General features: G+C 52.7%; 2 protein-coding genes across 3 annotated transcripts in view; one reads left to right on the top strand and one right to left on the bottom strand.

The window, feature by feature from the left end:
- Positions 1-5,238: 5,238 nt before the first annotated feature.
- On the bottom strand, positions 5,239-11,252 carry cbx6b (chromobox homolog 6b). Its single transcript, XM_029158621.3, has 5 exons — positions 10,274-11,252; positions 8,388-8,670; positions 7,888-8,126; positions 6,899-7,078; positions 5,239-6,643 (listed from the first exon to the last, which is right to left on the bottom strand). The coding sequence occupies exons 1-5, from the start codon at positions 10,982-10,984 to the stop codon at positions 6,413-6,415; spliced, it is 1,644 nt and encodes a 547-aa protein (XP_029014454.1). The 5' UTR covers positions 10,985-11,252; the 3' UTR covers positions 5,239-6,412.
- Positions 11,253-11,643: 391 nt separating this feature from the next.
- baiap2l2a (BAR/IMD domain containing adaptor protein 2 like 2a) overlaps positions 11,644-19,572 on the top strand; it is a 9,714-nt gene continuing 1,785 nt past the window's right edge. Inside the window, exons 1-11 of one of the 2 annotated variants that reach the window (XM_029158683.3) lie at positions 11,644-13,209; positions 13,455-13,530; positions 14,015-14,101; positions 15,708-15,769; positions 15,835-15,906; positions 15,982-16,062; positions 16,141-16,269; positions 16,653-16,754; positions 18,512-18,581; positions 18,993-19,179; positions 19,295-19,360. In XM_029158683.3, the coding sequence (XP_029014516.1) occupies positions 13,156-13,209; positions 13,455-13,530; positions 14,015-14,101; positions 15,708-15,769; positions 15,835-15,906; positions 15,982-16,062; positions 16,141-16,269; positions 16,653-16,754; positions 18,512-18,581; positions 18,993-19,179; positions 19,295-19,360 (986 nt within the window). In that variant the 5' untranslated portion in view covers positions 11,644-13,155. Of the gene's footprint in view, positions 13,210-13,454; positions 13,531-14,014; positions 14,102-15,707; positions 15,770-15,834; positions 15,907-15,981; positions 16,063-16,140; positions 16,270-16,652; positions 16,770-18,511; positions 18,582-18,992; positions 19,180-19,294; positions 19,361-19,572 lie in introns of both variants that reach the window. The other variant, XM_029158682.3, reaches the window with a different exon arrangement.

The raw sequence follows: 19,572 nt of genomic DNA, 5'->3' as shown, positions 1-19,572 counted from the left end.
CTCTCAGTCTGCCAGGATCAATACAGGGCGGCAGGTCCAACCAGCACCAAACACCAGTCTATACATACGAATGCTTCTGTGGAGCCACATTCAATCAACAAATAATATCAATTCCTAATCACTTTCATTGGTCTAAAGCAATGATTTTGACATAATAACGCTCACATTGATCAGGGCCTCCTGCGCTCAGTAGAACCACAACACATGCTTCATTACATCCAAGGATCCACGTGTTGGTTCCTCACGAGGAGCCGTAGGGAGCTGAACGCTCTGATCAATGCATCACATTGGGTTCTTCTTCATCTCTTCACCTGTTTTCACTTATTTGTTCCTGTTCGGTTTGTAAATCTTTCTCCCAGGTTTCCAGCGTGTTCTGTCCTGGGAGGAAAAGCGCTCTCGTACTCAGCTAATTAGCCATCTTAATGTTTCTCCTAATTAGCTGAATTTGCTCGGGGACAGAATCTATTATGTATGTTGCAGCAGGTCCCATCAGGATCGAACCTGTGGCTGCCGAGCGTCTGGAAGCGTTTCATTACGTGTAAACAAAGGCGGTGAGTAAACAGCTGACTGGTCCTGGATGCAGGTGGGACTGGTCCTGCTCAGCGCCACATGCTGAGCCGCTTTCTAGAGGAACGACCTCCATCATGATCCCCAGAGGATGAACAGAACCACCGCTGGGTCCATGAACAGGCAGAAGCTTTTGGTTTTGGATCATATCTCAGATGTCACGCTGGGGTCAGCTCCCAAAGGCTCTGTTCTTATTATGGGATGTCAGGAGATTCTGGGAGAAATGCATTAGAAGTGTGTGTTTCTCTGTAAGCCGCCTCCCTTTATTGCCTTTCTCCCATTTTACGCTCGTAAAGCGCTCACACGCTTCCATTCAAGCAGCGAAAGCGCCGCTCAGAGCCGGAGCCCGTCTCCCGCGCAGCAGTTGCTGCAGCTTAATGTGTGTTGCTTGGAAACAACCCAGAATTTGGCTCCTAATTGGAGCATGTGTGCTTCACCCAGCAGGAGACGCACAAACGCAACGCGAGACGGAGCGAATTCAAGATCACACGTGACACAAGCGGCCGTTGAGCCGCGCAGCATCGCCGGCTGTGTGTGTTATGAATGCGTGGCACGTGTTTGTGCGTCAGACCCAGAAGGTGTGTGTGAAAGCGACGTCTGTTCACACACATGGGTGTGAAAACGCAGAGGGTGGAGTGTTTCATCAGGTGTGTGTGTGTGTGTGTGTGTGTGTGTGTGTGTGTGTGTGTGTGTGTGTGTGTGTGTGTGTGTGTGTGTGTGTGTGGCTCAGTGAATTAGAAGCTTCTGATGTCGGACCTCTGAGGATGAACCCACGTTCGCAGCACCATCAGTTCACAGGCCTCTAATCCTTCGCTGCTGCAGCGTCGGTTCCACGCTCGCTGATGTGTGTGTGTGTGTGTGTGTGTGTGTGTGTGTGTGTGTGTGTACAGTATGTGCTGGCGCGTTGCTTGCTCATCCTCCTACTCCTCTTCTCTGGCGCCGCCACCGTTTATCTGCCCGCTTTCTCTCACCTGCATCACCTCTCCTCTTTTCCACCGCCCCCTCTCCTCCTCCTCCTCCTCCACCGCTCGTCGTCTCTCGTTCCGTCAGCTCAGAGGCCGGGAGTCTTTGAAAGCGCTCGCTCCTGTGGCTTTGCTGCTGCTATGCTCTCAGTATGGATGCGCATGAATATTTCATCTTGTGGGGGGTGAAGGAAAGAGAGGAGCCAAAGAGTGTGTGTGTGTGTGTGTGGGGGGGGGGGGGGGGGGGCGTGGGAGACGAACGAGAACAAGAGGGAAAGAGTGATGGAACAAAAAACAAAGCAGGTGAGAGCTGCGAAATTATGACAATGATGAACGCATGCAAATAAGCTAGATGCAAAAACAAGAGAGGAGAAGGAGTGAGAAACACACACACACACACGCATCATTCACATGAAGCCAGTGTGAGCCTGATCCTGCTGGGATCCTCTCACCCTGCGTCTCAGGACGACCTGCCACAGTTAGACGTGTGAGGATCAGAGGATGCCGGTGTGTGAGTCGTGGCCGACGTCTGGTTCCTGACGGAGGTCAACGCTGAGTCAAGCTGCTGTAAAGGCCCAGTTAAAGCCACGTGCAGCTTGGCTCCTCGTCCACCAGGGGCAGCGTCGAGTGACGCGTCCTGGAGCCGCACACGACGCAGCGATAACCTCCTTCACCTCAACCAACAAGGACGGTTCTGGTTCAAAGCCGCCGCGTCGGAGGCCTGTTCTGTTTGCTGTTCTTCACCACAGCCCAGCAGTTACGTAATCAAAGCAGCAAAGTCAAAAGCTGCACCTTTGTCCCAGATCGCTGCCGTTTTATCACTGGAGGTGCTTTGAAACGCTGTCAGTGCGTTCTGGCGTCTCACAGAACAAACAGAGGCGAGTGGGCTGCAGGCGGAGCTGCTGATGCATCACCATGTTATTTAGAGGGATTTCATGCTGGATTTGGACCATTGAGCGCTAATGAAGTCAGACTAAGGACGTGGGAGTGTGGTGTCTCTGTGTCTCCACTGAATAAAGCTGAGGAGACACGAGGGAGTCATTTTTTATGTAGTCATGATATGTGTGTGTGTGTGTGTGTGTGTGTGTGTGTGTGTGTGTGTGTGTGTGTGTGTGTGTGTGCGTGTGTGTGTGTGTGCGTGCGTGCGTGCGTGCGTGCGTGCGTGTGTGTGTGTGTGTGTTTCCATCTGCTGGCATGAGGACCCAGGTCCGTTCAGGCCTCAGAGTTTTGAGGAACCACCTGAGGTCCAGTCAGGAGAGCAGCCCGTTCTCGGACCCACTCGAACCCACGCGGCGCCGGCGTCACGCTGCCTCTTGTCACATTTGACTCATCCTCTCACTCCCCCTCGTTTCTTCACTTGTGACACTCATTTGTCTTCGCACAACGCTTTTGGTCACACTTTTTTTTTGTTCATTTTCAGCTTTCTGAAAATGAACAATGCAGCGCTCCGATCCGCTCCGCTTCGATGCTGTTGCGTAAGCTCCAGCCTTAGTGAATAATGTACAGTTGAGTTTGTCTGTGGAGGAAACGCTGTCCTGCTCCGGCCACGGCTGAAGGAGGAGGACGAGGGGCGAGTTCCTGTCCAGATGGAGCCTCCGTGGGTCCTGGTCCGCTGCCATGTGGGGGTTGAGTAGTCGCTGGATTACCTCCTCGGCTGCAGAGGGAAAGTGATGAGTCGGGGCTTTAGAGGAGACGATCCTGTAACATTAGGCCGAGCTAAGACCATCATGGACTTAATGTAGGACGCACAAACTGAACACTTCCTCCCGATCCACGTTAGAAAACGTCACTGAGCGGAAGAAACGAGACCTCATCACAACCATGAGACTCACACCATGTAGGAGCACAGGCTGTTATGCTTTAGGACAACTGCTCTCTGAAAGGAGGAGGAGGCCTCATAAAGAGCCTTTAAGTCCGAGTTCAGGGAAGGATTTTTAGTCATTAATCTTCAGTGATTTGGTTGAGTGATATAAAATCAGCTTTCTGCTTCAGCTTGAGTTTTAATGAAATAGTCCGACTAAAAACCTTCTTGTCGTAATCTTGACCCTCTGGGATCTTCAGTGCGTTCCCGTTCAGTGATTGTTTGCAGGGGCAGGAAATGAACCCCTTCCTCTTGAAGTTCGATCCTGGCGGAGCAGCACGGCTTCGTTCTCTGAGCTTTGAGCCTTTAAATCCCAGACGAGCTTCGTTCCTGCAGCGAGTTTGGCTCCTGCTCCGTCACAAAGGAAGCGCGGCCTGCAGCTCATGAGCCACGCGTTCCTGAGAGTCTGAGCTCTTCACACGACGGTGCTTCGACAGATCTTTCAGGACGTGACTATTTGTTGGTCTGTCCATTTATGGATTATGGAGGGATTATGTCCCATCTCTTCCTACAGTGGATAATCCAGCGGGGAATCTCATTTTCCATGTGATGACGTGTTGAAATCTAAACGTCGCTTCTTATTTGCAGCACGAGACGCGAACCCTCGTCCCGACGCGCGTTTGACGTGATGAAACACCAAAGGTGCTGCGTCTCCGCAGATATAGACCTGAGCCCGACAGCGACTGCGACAGGCAGCAGAAGCAGAGCAGGTGTGAGACGGCGAGAGAAAACGGCTTCAACCCCTCCTCACACGTTACAAAACGGCTCTCGTTCCTTCACGCTCCGACGCTGGAGCGTTTTAAGCTCTTCGTGACCGCTACGTGATGCTGTTTACACAGATCAGCCAACAGAGCATCACAAGCGCACGAGGCCTCATTAAAGCGGGTTCTGTTGGACAGCGTTTTAAAAGGCTTTAGCGTTAGCGCGTAGCTCCAGCAGCTGCGTCCACACGGTGAGATTAGCGGTTAGCGGCTAAGTTGTGTGACACGTCCAGGAGGAGCAGCCGAGCCGCTGATGGACTGAGGTTCTAAAGAGGATTGGGTGAATATGCGGCACTCAGTCACGTCTTATCCTGTGGAATCGCTGACCAGATCCACTCAGGCTGATCAGGATTACACACGGCTCTTTTAGCCGCTGCCTGCCGTCACATCCACCGGTGCCCTGGGAGGAACGGAGGACCTGCTCGACTTGTGTCTTCGGGCGGAGGAGCGTAAATAAAGGGATTTCTGCTTAAATCCCCGCTCGCGGTGACGGCAGCGCTTAAATTCTGAGCCGGAGTTTGTCACGTTGTCAGGGGACACGTTGCTGAAGAAACGATGAAGAGCAGGTGACGAGGAGGAGCGGCGGGGGAGGATGCTGGGCCTGTTGGGGGGGGGGGGGGGGGGGGGGGGGATTCTGAGCGGTGAGAACGGAGGATGACAAGTACAGGAGGTGGGATAATTGGTGTGGAAGCAAACGTCTATTTTAATCCACACATGTAGAGACGCTTGTGGAGCCAAACGCCGTCCACAACGCACGTGGAGCTGACGTTCAGTTCAGTTCAGTTCAGTTCAGTTCAGTTCAGTTCAGTTCAGCTCAGCTCAGCTCAGTTCACTGGAAGCACAAACCAGAGGTTCTGCTGGAGCGGCCGGATCCGTGGTCTGCTGTTCATTTGCTCACTGCGAGGCCCTGATCCCTCTTTCCAACCGGAGCCCATTCTTCTCCTCGTCTATGAGACGCTGAGTCACACACACTCGTACGCGTTCTGTTCAGGCTCCTCTCATCCGTCGCTGACAGCGTTTACAACAGCCGCCTCGCGTCCACTCGTACAACAGTCACACGTTGCTTCAAGGACGAAAGCGGTTCATCTCATCTGTAAGTGAGGTCTTTAATAAACATTAAGTACAATGCAGAACATTACATCACCACACGAGCATTTATACAAACAGCAGTGGACGGATACGAACAGTGGCTGGAATATGGTGCAAGAAACGACCAACAAAGATCCTTCAGCAGCTGAGTTTCATTTCCAACACGTGTAAACAGTGAAGCTGCAGCTCCGTCCTGAGGCTGCGGCCTGAGAGGCATCGTCCAAGACCCGACGCAGGGATGAGACGCCTCCGACCCGATTCAGCGTCCGTTCGGCAAACGTGGGAGTCTGGCTTTTTCTGAGAAGCACCCACGACCTCGCGACACTCAGTTCCACCGAAAGCTCTGATCTCAACACGGATGAAGCGAGTGGTGTCTTTACAAGGTCACAGACGTGAGCACAGACACAGCTCCTCACTGGGCGCAAACACTATATAGAGAATGAGAAAACACTGAAAACCTCTGGAATCACGTCTGAAGAAGCTCCACTGGACCCGTCGCTCTGACTTTGGCTCCTATAGTTGCACTAGTTGCACAGATTAAAAATAGTGACTGCCAATTTCTTTCTAGAATAAGAATCTGTTTTTTTGGACCAGGACACTTTGTCCCTGGGTTTTGACACACAGACGTCACCGACACAAACACATCATGCAGGATGAAGACAATGAGCTCCCGTCCCGCTTTCCTCCCCCTTTCATCATCCGCTGCTTAACATTCCCTCCACTTCCTCCAGCGTTTCCATCACTTCACCTCCACTCGCAGGCTGTCACAGGCCTTAATTAAGTGCGCGGTGGAGGGATTTCGGCTGCCAGGGAGGAGGTCAGCAATCTGAGCGCGTCTCCGCTGGTCTGAACTGCTCAGAGTCAGGTGAGAGGGAAGCATCTCATTAGCCGCTAACTTAGCTTAGCACAGAAGATGCTAAACAAAGACCGCTCTCATTGGGAGACGAGGATAAATGAGTTCAATTACAGATGTGACACATGCAGCCGGTGCCGGTCCAAATAATGGAATTAGTTAATTGATTATCACTAGAGGTGAGAGATAAACAAAAGCTTGTCCAGGTATAAACAGCATTTGCGTTCGTCAGCTCGTCCTGCAGCCCCCCCCCCCCCCCCCCCCCCCCCCCCCCACCCCCACCCCTGACCCCCCTCTCTCCCCCGTCTCCTCCCGTTGGTCACTGGGAGCTCCTGCTGTGTTTACTGCACGGCTCCCCCGGGTCCTTGGTGGCGCCGCCGTGAACCTCGATCCCGCTCTCGGTCCAGGACGTCACGCCGCCCGGGCTTATTCTGCTGCAGCGGGCCAGGCTGGCCACCTGGGCCGAGGTCAGGACCCGGTCCCAGAGCCCCACCTGAGACAGCTCTCCCACCAGGGCCTGGGAGGCGTCGAAGCCCCCGCCCACGGAGTCCTGCAGGGAGGGAAGCCAGCTGTTAGGCCACAAACAGAGACTGGGTGAAGTCTGAGCCTTCAGAGCCTGTTTCCTGTTCTAAGACACACTCCACGTCGCCTGTGCGTTTATTTACTCTACACGATGAAGGCGGCGAGTCGATGGCCCCACAGCTGCGGTGGGAAAACTATTCTCTGCCTGCAGTGCTGCAGTCAGCACAACTCTGGAGGCCACCCCATATTAAATCCTTATTGCCTCGAGCTAATGTAACTTCACCTGCTCCTGCCCCAGGACGAGGACGCCTCCGGGTCTGACGTGGTGCCCGGCGGCCAGCGCGCGGCCCTCGCCCCTCAGCTTGCCCCCCTGGTAGGCCTGCCAGGCGCCGCCCTTCTGGCTCCAGCTCACGCAGATGTGCTGCCAGCTGCCTCTGGACAGGTTCAGGGGCAGCGGTGCCACCTGCGAAAAGAGCAGGAGGCTCGGGTCACACGAGCGGCAGCTTCGATCACACATTTCACCTCACGCTGACTTCTTCAGGGCCTAAAACTTGTCATGCAGCTCTTTTTTGCCACCTTCAAGGACACAGCTTCTCCCGCAGGTATTTATCACCATAATAACTGCCCCATCGAGCTGCGGCGTGACTGCAGCAGCTCAGCGCTGCAGCCTGTCTGCTCAAGCAGCTGCGACCGCTGACACATGCGTTACCAGCAGTCGACATGTTAGCGATGCTAACAGCGCCTGTCTGCTCAAACAGCTGCATGCGCTAACAGCAGTCGACACGTTAGCGATGCTAACGGCGCCTGCTCAGAGCTGCAGCCTGTCTGCTCAAGCAGCTGCGTGCGCTAACAGCAGTCAACACGTTGGCATCGCTAACAGAGCCTGCTCAAGCAGCTGCATGCGCTAACAGCAGTCGACAACTTAGGGATGCTAACGGCGCCTGCTCAAGCAGCTGCATGCGCTAACAGCAGTCAACACGTTGGCATCGCTAACAGAGCCTGCTCAAGCAGCTGCATGCGCTAACAGCAGTCAACATGTTGGCATCGCTTACAGAGCCTGCTTAAGCAGCTGCATGCGCTAACAGCAGTCGGCACGTTAGTGATGCTAACGGCGCCTGTCTGCTCAAACAGCTGCGTGCGCTAACAGCAGTCGGCACGTTAGTGATGCTAAGGGCGCCTGCTCAGAGCTCCAGCCAGTCTGCTTAAACAGCTTCATGCGCTAACAGCAGTCGACATGCTTGCGATGCTAACGGCGCCTGCTCAGAGCTGCACCTTGTCGTTGACGAGCAGCTCGGCCGTGTGCAGCCCCTGCAGCAGCACCAGCTCGTTGGGCTGCTCGGGGACGGCGTAGGACAGCGGCGTCCCCATGCCTCCGTCCGCCGGCCGCAGCCACAGGCACAGGGTGAAGGCCCGCAGCCTGGGCACGGCGTGCTTCACCACGGCGTACATGTAGTTGGTCCGCGTGGGGAAGGACAGTCTGTAGCCCTCTGGGAAGGAATGCGCTGAAGACCCTGGAAAAGACCAGAAGAATCCCCTTCAAACGGCACAAAGCATCAAACGCTTGCTCTTTTATATTCAGGATGGAACATTAAAAATGTAGATTGTCCTGATCTTTGCTTTTTTCGTCCAAGTTTTCAAGATTCAACATAATTATTCATCATACAGAGTCCCCGTGGCTTTACTTTACAGTGCGGAAGCTTATTTCGCATCGTTAGTCGCTGAGTTAATTTATTAATCAAACTCTCTCTCTTATACAGTTCGTGTTTCATCACCTTCCTCCAGCCCTGAGAGTCGATGGTGCAGTTTATTGATGCCCAGCTCTATTTCTTGTCTGTGTTTCACGGTTTCCAGCCTCAGGGCCTTTCTCTCCTTCTCCAGGAGCTCCACCTTCTTCTCCAGCTCCCCCTCCAGGTCCTCCAGTCTCCAGGGCCTGTCTGCAGCAGCTCCGTGCCCAGGCTCCACCAGCCTTTCTGGGCCGCCGGACCTCCTGCTTTCCTCCTGGACTCCAGAGATGCTGCTCTCCGTTTGGTTGTGTGGAAATGGGCCGATGTCCGCCTGCAGAGGAGGACGGAGTGGAGGGAGGCAGGGTGGTGTCACAGTATTCACGCCCTGCTGTCAATTTGCTTATATTTTATATTTGCTAGAATTCTCAACACGTTAAACATGACCACAGGTGAAGTACGTTCTCATTTGATAATGTTAAATGAACACAGCAGTTAGTTTATGTCTTATTTTAAGTCCAATGCTTTCATTCTAGGTTCGATCTCGCCAGAGGAAACTGTGTTCAGCTACACTGCCTCTGTTTGCTGAAGGCGCCCATTAGCAACACAACAACCATGATTATGCCTTAAACTGAGCTATTTAACGGCAGCAGTTTGAATTCAGCGCCGCCTCTAACGAGCCGTGATGCACCGGGTCCAACGCGCTGCTGGAACCTGGGCTCTCACAGAACCTCCGCTGTGCGGCTGATGTGCTCCTCTGCCTCTGGCAGCTCTGCTACAGAGCCTGGGGTCACGCTCTGAGGCAGACACCTCCATGAAGACGGTGGACGACATGAAGCGGTCCAGAGAAAACAAGCTTTCATTTGTTGGTGATAATCAGAGCTGTAACACTAACCCACCGGCAGCCAATGAGGAGACGTTGGGGGTCTCACTTTAGCTGGGTCAGCACAAGCCAGCAGAATAAGTGAGCTGCTTGTAGGAAACAAGGCTGAGTCCAGGATCTTTTTATCGCTGGAACACATGGTTCCGCGTCTGCGGTCGCCGTGACCGGTGTGAGCGCGACGGCCGCTCAGCAAAGCAACGAGAGGAGGCTGCACGTACGACGCAAACCGCGAGAAGGAACGGACGTCACCCGACTGCCTCCAGCAGAACAGGGGGCTCACGTGGACCAGCACCAGGCTGCTGCCGAAGCGGACCCAGAACCCACTGTTCATACGCAGGACGGAGCGTCTGTTCTTTACTCTAACGACACCAGCATCATTCACATCATTCATGTTTTTATGATTCTATCGTCTATAAACATGTCCTGTGTGAAATGTCAAACCGAGGAGCACTCCTCTGCAGAGAAGCATGTGAGTCTGTGCTTTCAGCAAATATAGGCACCTCATGCATTATTCATAGGATTTCTTTAGCCCAAAATGAGGTTATAAATCACGGGATCCTGGTCAGATGAGAACTCTTCGCTCTCCTCCTCCTCTCTCGCTGCTGCCGTTCCACTCTTTGAGTTTCCTTATCTTCATCCTCATCTCTATTCTCCTCCTCCTCTGTGCGCCTCTGCTTCTCCTTTCATCTCTGTTTGTCTTTTAATTTTGCATTTCAATCTGTTTCCTGGCATCGGGGATTAGAACCCCACAGAACCGGTCTGAAGTATTAAAAGCAGGTAACAAGTTCAGCTTTCAGAGGTCAAAGGTTATTAAACCTCAATGATCCGTGAAGTTGAAACCTCCATTTGCTTCACTGACACTAAAAATTAGAAGTTATTGAAGAAGCACAAACCCAGCTGTGGCTGTGATCTGTGATACAGACCGTAGATGGAAGCACAGAACCCCACAATGATGCTCAGCGAACATCTAACGGACCGAACCTTCAGAACGCGCTTTAACCTTGACGCAGGGGGAGGTTCATGGAGAGGCTGCGTTACCTGCCTCTCAACCTACCTCCAGCTTCTCTATGCGGTCTTTGAGCTGCGTGATCGCCTGCTCCAGCTCATCCACCGCCCTGACGGTGAGCAGGTGCGCGCCCTCGGTTTCGGACGCCGGGCTGTCCCGCACCATGACGCGCTCCACGTGCGCGTCCTCCGCCGGACCGTTGCTCCTCCACAGCCCCGCGGCGCCGCCGCGTCTGTTCGCGCGGCTGCTCCTTCCGTCCAGCCCCTTCTCGCAGTCGGAGAGCTTCCCTGTGAGCTCCCTGATGGTCCGCTGGTCGCTTAAAATCTGGTCCTTCTGCTGCAGAACCGTTTGGCGGAGCTGCTCCGCGGTGGTGCGGAGGAAGCCCCAGTCTTCGCCGGCGTAGAGCGACGGGTCGTCCGCTTGTTGCTGAAAGTTTCTGCTGTTGCACTCGCCCGCGGGGATCGGCGTGCAGATCAGCCGGCTGACCGTGGGGTCGTGTCCGGTGAGCCCGCTCACGCCGCCCGCCCCGCTGAGCCCGATGTTGAAAGTGGGCGCCTCGGAGTCGGGCGTTTCAGAACCATGGAGAGCGCCCAGAGACCCGGGCCGCGCCACGGAGCCCACTGCGGCGGAGCTCTGCCCCACGGCGTCCGGATACAGCGAGTGGTTGTCGGCCGCCGGCTGCTGCTGTGCCGCAGCCTTGGAGGAGCCGGTGTGGACGGCGGCGATGATGCAGATAACGGCTCCGATGAAGGCCACCATTCCGGCGGCCAAGATGATGACAATGAACTTCAGGTTGGCGGCGTTGACGAGCGATTATCAGAAAAATAGGATAACTAAACTCCGGATCCAAGAAGCTGAGGACGTCACAACACGGGAAAAAGTGCCGGAAGGTTTTTCCGTGCGCACGCGGAGACGATCCCTCCTCACTTTGATCCGTCTCCGCAACAACAGGCGATTAGAAACGGAGTCCCGATCATGGACGATCATGGAGTCAACAGAGAGCATCAGAAGCAGACAGACTGTGCTACACCTCCTCCTCCTGTTCAGCGCGCATGTCCTCGCTATTGAGGCAAAATGCTGCCCGCTTCCACAGCAGAATGGGGGGGGGGGCCCAAACCACATTGGGCTCCATGCAGTCTGGCAGCACAGCACAATTTGTCTTCCTCCCGTAGCCTGGAGCCAAGTCGCTTTTGGAATCTGTGTGATGTACAGCAGGTTTGGAGGCTTTGAGCTTCATCCTGATCATGGGAAAACCTGCTTCTACCTTCAATATTAGTTCTAGCCTCAATATCAAACCAAGTTTGGATATTCACATTTAGCCCAGCATCACGTTACAGGCGCAGCATCATGTGACGCGTGGATCAGTCCTTGTGAACAGCTCCATGGCAACAGGGATGAAAGACTGACGGCCCTGGTGTGTGTGTGTGTGTGTGTGTGTGTGTGTGTGTGTGTGTGTGTGTGTGTGTGTGTGTGTGTGTGTGTGTGCGATAAAACCCGCTGCTAATAGTGAGCGTCGTTAATCACTGGCCGCAAACACGATCCACGCTCACGTAAACAGGCTTTATTCAGGAGAGAGGACCAGTGAGACACGCTCGCGCAGTGAGTCCAGCGTGTGTGAACCGGAGCTCTGGTGTAAAACGAGTGTGCGATGTGCATTTTAACGCCAGCGACAGGGGAATTTAAGCTGAGCTCAAGCTCTAAATTTCAGGTGTGAACGACAAGCGCTGCATGTTCACTGCACAAGCAGGAAACAGGCGAAACACAGGAATGTGCAAATGCTCCATCACTAAACCAACCCGACGTCTCATCAGGCTCCTGATTCTCACTGCAGGGAAGCTTTAAAGATGCTGAAGATGGAAAACAGACACAAACAAACAAACCCTCAGTGCAGATTTCTGCTCCATCACAGTCACACTATTCTGAGGACACCTGTGTTCTGAAGTGTGGAGCTGAAAGTCCACATCCATTCGTCGCCTCCCAGCTCCCTGTTTCCTTTCAGGCAGTGACTGAGATCTGGCGCATTCACAACAACCTTTTATTGCTGTTCGGGGAAATTCTGCGAAGTCGGAAACAGAGCAGAGGCTGTTTTTGCTAGAAACACAGCAGCGCCTTAAATCAAATCCCCACAGCCCCAGTTCATTCTGTCCTTTGCGTTGGATTCATCCTCAAATGAAGCAAATAAAAATGCAAACGCAGACTGAAGAGAGGAACTGTCTAAAACCTTCACAATCACATCATGTCTGAACTTCACTGCTGCGTCCAATGATCCGTCCAGAAACAGATTAGTGGCGTCAGTCACAGTCGTTGACTGAATCCATCATGTTGAAGCTCCAGCTTCTGTTCTTCACACGTGGCTTCAGCAGAAGCTGATGCTGAGTTCAGGGGAGACGCTTGAAGTAAAGTTAATGAAACACAGGCAGATGAAAAAGAAAACGAAGAGGAGACGATGAATCAGTTTGACGCGAGGCTCATTAACGTTCCAGCCACGTGTGCGGGTGGGTTCTGGCGCCATCTAGTGGCCAGAACCAGCTCCTGCGCTGTCCTTAAGATACGTCCTTAAACTATTAGAGATAATGAGGAGACAAGAGCTTCGGTAGTTAGACAGTGAGAATGAATTTAAGAGGATGCAATTTTACCTTTTTAAAGGTCGTACAAACCAGAGGTTGAAATCTCTGCTGAGCTTTTGAGCTCTTGTTTTTTAACTATTGTTATCGTCATTGTTCACCCGGTTATAATCCAGGTTTCCTTCTTTGTATTAATCTTTATTGGCCCCAGGTGATGACTGTCTGAAGGTGGTGTCTGTCCCGGTCCCACCCACCCGCGGCCTGTGTTTTATAGCCGCGTTTAATTATTGACTCTGGTTCTCGGGCCACAGCGGTGTCGGTTTCAGAGGCTCCACGTTCAGGGATCAACTGGATCTGGAGGGAACCATGTCGGGGATGAACGGTGACCAGCTGCATCGCGCCACCTTGGGCGTCTACGCGGTGAGTACGTCTCCCACCGGGTTTAGGAGACGCTGAGTGCAGCTCCTCTGTGATGTAAACGTTTGCGTGGTTCCGTCAGGGAGCTGGGACGTCCGCGCTCCGGTGTCGGAGCAGACTGTGCTCATGAACACAGACTGAATTAAAGACAGATCCCATTGATTCTCCTTCAGGAGGCTCCTCGCGCCGCCGCGCTTTAAACATTCAGCAGAACCTGTTGTGTGTATTTTGTGCTTCTCTTCCCTCAGAGCTTGATGGACGAGTTCAATCCCAGCCTGCAGAAACTGGTTTCACTGGGAAACAGCTACGTTCAGGCCTACAAGGGTGAGGAGGAAGCCATTTACACTCATATCTTTATAGACGCCATAAACTAAACAAACTGTACAGAATATGAAGTTGTCGTACACGTGTTCCAAAGTCCACGCGCTCCTGAACGTCCTGGTGAAGCTGCAGCAGGCTGTGACGTCCTCATCTGACACAGTAACGAGCTCCAACCATGATTCTGCCACAGCTCCTCAGTCTGCGTTAAGCGTGGACGTGGAACTTCATTTTGCCCCCATTCGTCGTCATTAGAGCGCAGGTTCATAGGTTTTCATCAGTGACTCCATTAGGCTCAGCCTCGCGTGGTTGGACGAGCAGCGCAGATGTTTCCATCCAGCTGTGAAAACGTCCCTCTGTTCAGTTGCTAAGTTACTGATGCAGCAGCAGGTCGACTGTGATGATGAAGATCGAGCTTGGACGTTAGGAGACGGATCATCCACCAGAAGCAGCTTCTAATCCATCATAATTACATATGCTTGTGTTTCAGCTCTGGCAGCCACCAGCGAGGCCTACTTCAGGGCCCTGTCCAAAATCGGAGAAAAGGCTTTCCACACCGTGTCCTCACAGCCCATAGGTACGTGTGGAGCTAATGGAGCTTCCATCAGTCCAACCTGAACGTGTTCTTCCACGTCATGAAGGAAACAAAACCTTCCTGCTTCCTAGTCTGATTATTGGACGTCTGTAGTGGTTTCACACTAACGTGCAGCATATTGTGGGTCTGAGCGTTTCCTCTGCCGGCAGAGAGCATGAATAATGCAGGACGACAGGCTGTGCTCTGTTCACTGGAGTCAGAGCGAGCTGTGTCAGGTTAAAGAGCTGCAGGTGATACTTCGTTACTGCTCTGGGGCTGTGCACTTAAACATTTAGGGAAATTAGGCATGAACGAAGGAAACGGAGCCCTGCTTTACTCACCGGCGTCGCATCACAGCAGAAAACGGAGCGGCTGTAACGTGAACCAGGTTTCATAACAGCTGCCAAGCACGTCGGTGCCTCACACCAGGAGGAGGGGGCAGTAAAAACAGCAATTACTGCAATACACACAAGAAAAGCAGCAAAACACAGTGAAGCTCTATTATTTATAGCGCCGCTCCACAGAGGCCGCAGGCAGACGTTTGGCCGTAAACACAGATCAGCGCTGGAGTCTCACTGCTAAATATGCAGGTCCCCAACAGACAGTTGGAGGTCGTGACTGTTCAACAGGACACACGGCTGCTGCGATGTGGACGGCTCTGTTTAAATACTGGCTGATGAAAGTAATCACATGCTACATAATAATATAATGAAGACTATTGTCTATTAAACCTCACTAAGCCGTCATCATATCAGTAATTTTTGAAATCACAGCAAAGAACACGGTTTGAAAGAGGTTTAAAAGTCTTTTTCTGAGCTGTAAATGGAGCAGCTTTTACGTGATTCGACACAAAGACGAGTCTGTGCAGCGTGAAACCGTTTCTCTTTGTATCCGGAGGCTCCATCAATGTGCAGAGATGAGGAGGAAAACAAGGCAGGCCACAAAAGAGCAGAAGAGGAAGTGGTGAAACAAACAGTCTGTTTCTACACAACTGTAAACAGTCAATAAAACCCATTAAAGGACCACGAACCACAGCTCAGTTAAAAACAATCCATTCTAAATAACAAGAGTGAAGGTGACAAACCAAAGGTACAGGACGAGGAGCAGCAGTAAGAAAAGAAAAAACTGTGAATCAGCCCAAAAAAAACACACAAAGTCAATGTAACAAAAACTAAATCACCGAAGACACGAGCAGAAACAGTGATTAAACCACGATCTGTGCTTAAAGCAAAAGGAAGTGACTGAGGGGTCCGTCATTTAATGAAACGACCTGGAGATGTGCCTCTGGGCGGCAGAAACCCGTGAAACCAGTGAAACCAGTGAAACTGGTGAAAACGCACGGCGCTAATGACCAGTGAAGCTGGAAAACAGAAGTCAGGAGGTGACGCATGAAATGAAATGTGGAAATAAGAAAGAAACGCATCGATGCTGAGGAAACACTGAGGTGTGGGGCATTCAGGGACCCCACAGAGTGTAGGTCATCATCATTTCAAAAGAAAAGTGATGAATCATGATTTGAAAACAAAAATAGGAAGTGAAGCCTGGTTTTATTTACTGGTACATTATAGTACTGGATGAATATGATAATAATATGTGTGATGCATTTCAGGCGATGTCCTAATTCAGATCTCTGAAACCCAGAGAAGACTCACGTTGGAGCTGGAGGGTGTGGTGAGTGACATCCTCACAGTATTTATCTTGTTTTTATAAGTGTGTTTACAGTCATCTTGTCCCAGTTCCGCAGGTTCAACGCTGAGGTTCTTCAGGAGATGGACAATAACGTCCGACTGGACCAGGACTACATATCGGTGAGTGTCTGCGGGCGTCGTCCTCAGGTTTGCAGGTTTGCTCACTGTGAGCTAACGGCGGCGTCTGTGCTTCAGGGCAGCCTGAGGTTCTATGAGACGGAGGTCTACAGGCAGCGGGCCGCTCAGGAGGCGGCGCTGAGGCCCGGAGCCGCCCAGGTGCGTGTGTTCTGCCCCTCGGCCCGTTTGCAGCCTGCGTGGCCCGGCGTGAGCTGCATCTGTGCCCTGTCTCCTCAGGACGGCGGCCTCGCGGGCTTTCTGAGGCGCAGCCACCAGGAGGCGCTGCAGGAGGAGGAGCGGCGATATCGCTTCCTGGCTGAGAAGCACTGTGGGCTGCTGCAGTCCATCGCCCAGCTCATGAACAAGGTGAGGAGGCTGTTCATGCTGGTGCTGCATGCTTTGGGTTTGAGAGGAAGACGATCACGTCGCACATTATCGGGTGTCAGGAGGTTTTATCACCTCATTCCCTCATTCACCGTGAGCAACAAACACACAACCAGTAAATGTTTGACTGGTGATGTTCAGCCCCAGTTCTGTTTGTTCATAGCTGTTATAATGAAGCCCACTGGGATTTCTGAGGGGAAATACAAGGTTCCTCCATCATTCATACAAACGCACCCGGGCAGCTGTTTGCTGTTTGCTGAATAAATCTGAAGATTTGCATCAGTTTGACTCATTTTTCATGTGATATTATATCTCACATCTCATTGTGTGTCCTATAAGTCCACAGAGTGTGTTGTGTCCTGCAGACAGGAGGTTCCCTGCAGCAGAGAGCTGATGCCTGGACCGCGGAGGTGAACGCCACCCGACACGTCGAGACCAGGCCCGGGTTCAGTAGCGCGAGCAGCTCTGTGAGTTCTTATGAGGTGCGTGAGGCTCTGAGTCAGATGAACCCTTTTAAAAAGTTACTGGATGTGATAAATACACCAGACAAATCGGAAAACATTTTGAGGCAGTTTGACTTTTATATATAAGTTTCCTCCTGATGTCAAGGAGCAGTGTGACTGTATTCTTGTGATCACAGCGCCCTCTGGTGGTTAGATTCGATTTCAAATCACCAGATGAATTACAACGACGACGTGAAACACAATTTAACACATTCTTCAAAAAATATATATATATATAATTGTGAAAAGGCTTAATTGAAGCTTTTAATCTAGGGATTTACCATCTGTAGAGTAAATCCAGCAAACTGACATCTATCATGGATAATACACAAACCTCAAGTCAAGGCTGCAATTACTATTCAGGACAACAGCAGCGGCGCCCCTCAGATAAACCCTGTCAGCGTCCGCGTGTTCGGCGCTGGAAGGCGACACGAACACGCCCACGTCCCGCGTTAATAACAGGCGGAGGATTAGCAGGACGCCGTGTTTGTTCTGGCCCACGAGGGGATTTAGGAGCGGGACAGGGCGGCTGCGAGCGGAGGCTTCGTGTTCGGTCACGGCGGCACGTGGCATCGAAGCAGCACCGAAGCAGCATTGAAGCAGCACCGAAGCAGCATCAAAGCAGCATTGAAGCAGCATCGAAGCTGCAACGAAGCAGCACCAAAGCTGCAACGAAGCAGCACTGAAGCAGCATCGCAGCTGCTTCGAAGCAGCACGTTGTGTCCCGTCGTCCTCCTCGACACACGTTCCCCCCTCGCGAATGTCTCAGGCGGTGGAGAACAGAGGATGAGACGCTGGAAGAGGGACCAGCGGAACATAACTGAAGTGGCTGATCTCAACAAATCCTACCAATGGCTTGAAAGGGCTGGGCTGAAGGACAGCACAGAGGCACTCATCCTGGCTGCACAGGAGCAGGCCCTGAGCACCAGAGCCATAGAGGCCCAGATCTACCACACCAGACAAGACCCAAGGTGTAGACTGTGCAAAGAGGCCCCAGAGACGGTCCAGCACATAACTGCAGGGTGTAAGATGCTGGCAGGCAAAGCATACATGGAACGCCATAACCAAGTGGCTGGCATAGTATACAGGAACATCTGCGCGGAGTATGGACTGGAAACCCCAAGGTCAAAGTGGGAAACACCTCCCAAGGTGGTAGAGAACGAGCGAGCCAAGATCCTGTGGGACTTCCAGATCCAGACTGACAGAATGGTAATGGCGAACCAACCAGACATTGTGGTGGTGGATAAAGAGCAGAGGAAAGCCGTAGTGGTGGATGTGGCAATACCAAGCGATGGCAACATCAGGAAAAAGGAACATGAGAAACTAGAGAAATACCAAGGGCTCAAAGAAGAACTGGAGAAGGCTTGGAAGGTGAAGGCCACAGTGGTGCCTGTGGTGATCGGAGCACTAGGGGCTGTGACCCCCAAACTGGAGGAGTGGCTACGACAGATCCCTGGAAAAACATCCGAAATCTCAGTCCAGAAAAGTGCAGTCCTAGGAACAGCAAGGATACTGCGCAGAACCCTCAAGCTCCCTGGTCTCTGGTAGAGGACCCGAGCTTGGAAAGTGGATGAGACCACCCGCGTGGGGTGAGAATAGAGTCGAAGCTGCACCGAAGCAGCCTGTTGTGTCCCGTCGTCCTCCTCGACCCCCCCTCCCCCGCCGCTCCCACTGAGGCCTCCCAGCGCGTGTGAGCTAACGGGTCATTATGGGCCGTGCAGGTCGGGCCGATGGAGGCGGGCGTCGCGCGGAGCAGAGCGGAGCCGGGCCTCGGCAGCGTCCCGTCCAGAGGTGAGTGGTCGCAAATGACCAGATTAGTTCCTGGTGTGATGAGCTTATCTGCATTTGAGCCTCATTCTGCGTTTTTCATTTTCGTGGGCCTCTGTGCTTCCTTATCTCGCATTAAGCCCGTCTTGCTTCATTCTCGTCTTTTGTCCTCTTTCGCCTGTGCTGAAAATAAACAACATCCAAATCCCTGAGCCTCTGAATACGTCTCGCGCTTTAAGTCTGCATGCGGCGGCCTTATCGTCCTTGGCGCCGCTCTGGGCCAACTGTTGTTTATGCTAATGACAAATCTGCCTTTGTCTTAATTTGATGAATGGCATCAAAGCAGCAGTCATTGTGCAGAAAGTGAGATATCAGGACTTGTGATGAGTTATGAGCACGACGCTGTCTGATGAATGCTTCACTGTCGCTTCTCAGCTCCGTCCCCTCAGGGGAGCCTGTCCCGGTCCGCGGGCGGGGCCCGGTCCATGCGGGCCCTGGTGGCCCACCAGCCGGCCGGCTCCAGCCCCACGCTGCTGCCCTTCGGCCGGGGAGAGACCATCGCCGTGAAGGTGCAGCAGCCGCGGAACGGCTGGTTGTACGGACGCGCCGACGGCAGCGCACGGTCAGAGACGCCCCCGCAGCCGAGTCTGTGCTGAGTCAATGTGGACGCGTGTTCAGGCAAACGCACGGGGGAGCAGCGCTTTGGGCTAAAACCAGTGTGTTTCTGCATGTTCCAGTCAGGGGTGGTTTCCAGCCTCCTTCGTGGAACCAGTGGAAGATCCTCCAGAGTCAATGAGCTCCAGGTAAGAACGCGTTCAACCAGTGTCTGAGCTGCTGCTGTGGATCAGAGCAGAAAAACGTCAGACATCACCAGGAAGGACTTAAAGTGTCTGTCTGCTACTGATGCAATGGATGCATCATCTACATTCATAAATGAATGGCAGAGCCTCTGATCGTTTGTCCCTATTGTTTTATGGGGCAAACTGTTTTGAAAGAGGGTCAGTGTGAAACTCCA

This window comes from Betta splendens, chromosome 8 (genome assembly GCF_900634795.4).
Source record: "Betta splendens chromosome 8, fBetSpl5.4, whole genome shotgun sequence".
Lineage (NCBI taxonomy): Eukaryota > Metazoa > Chordata > Actinopteri > Anabantiformes > Osphronemidae > Betta > Betta splendens.
This window is presented reverse-complemented; position numbering and strand designations above follow the sequence as displayed.

Excerpts from the sequence above, each read along its gene's own strand:
- cbx6b (XM_029158621.3), bottom strand. The coding sequence starts at position 10,984 with ATGGTGGCCTTCATCGGAGCCGTTATCTGCATCATCGCCGCCGTCCAC. Across the intron at positions 8,127-8,387 it reads ACTCTCAGGGCTGGAGGAAG|GGTCTTCAGCGCATTCCTTC; the intron begins GTGATGAAACAC and ends GGTCTTTTCCAG. Across the intron at positions 6,644-6,898 it reads TCGTCCTGGGGCAGGAGCAG|GACTCCGTGGGCGGGGGCTT; the intron begins GTGAAGTTACAT and ends CCCTCCCTGCAG.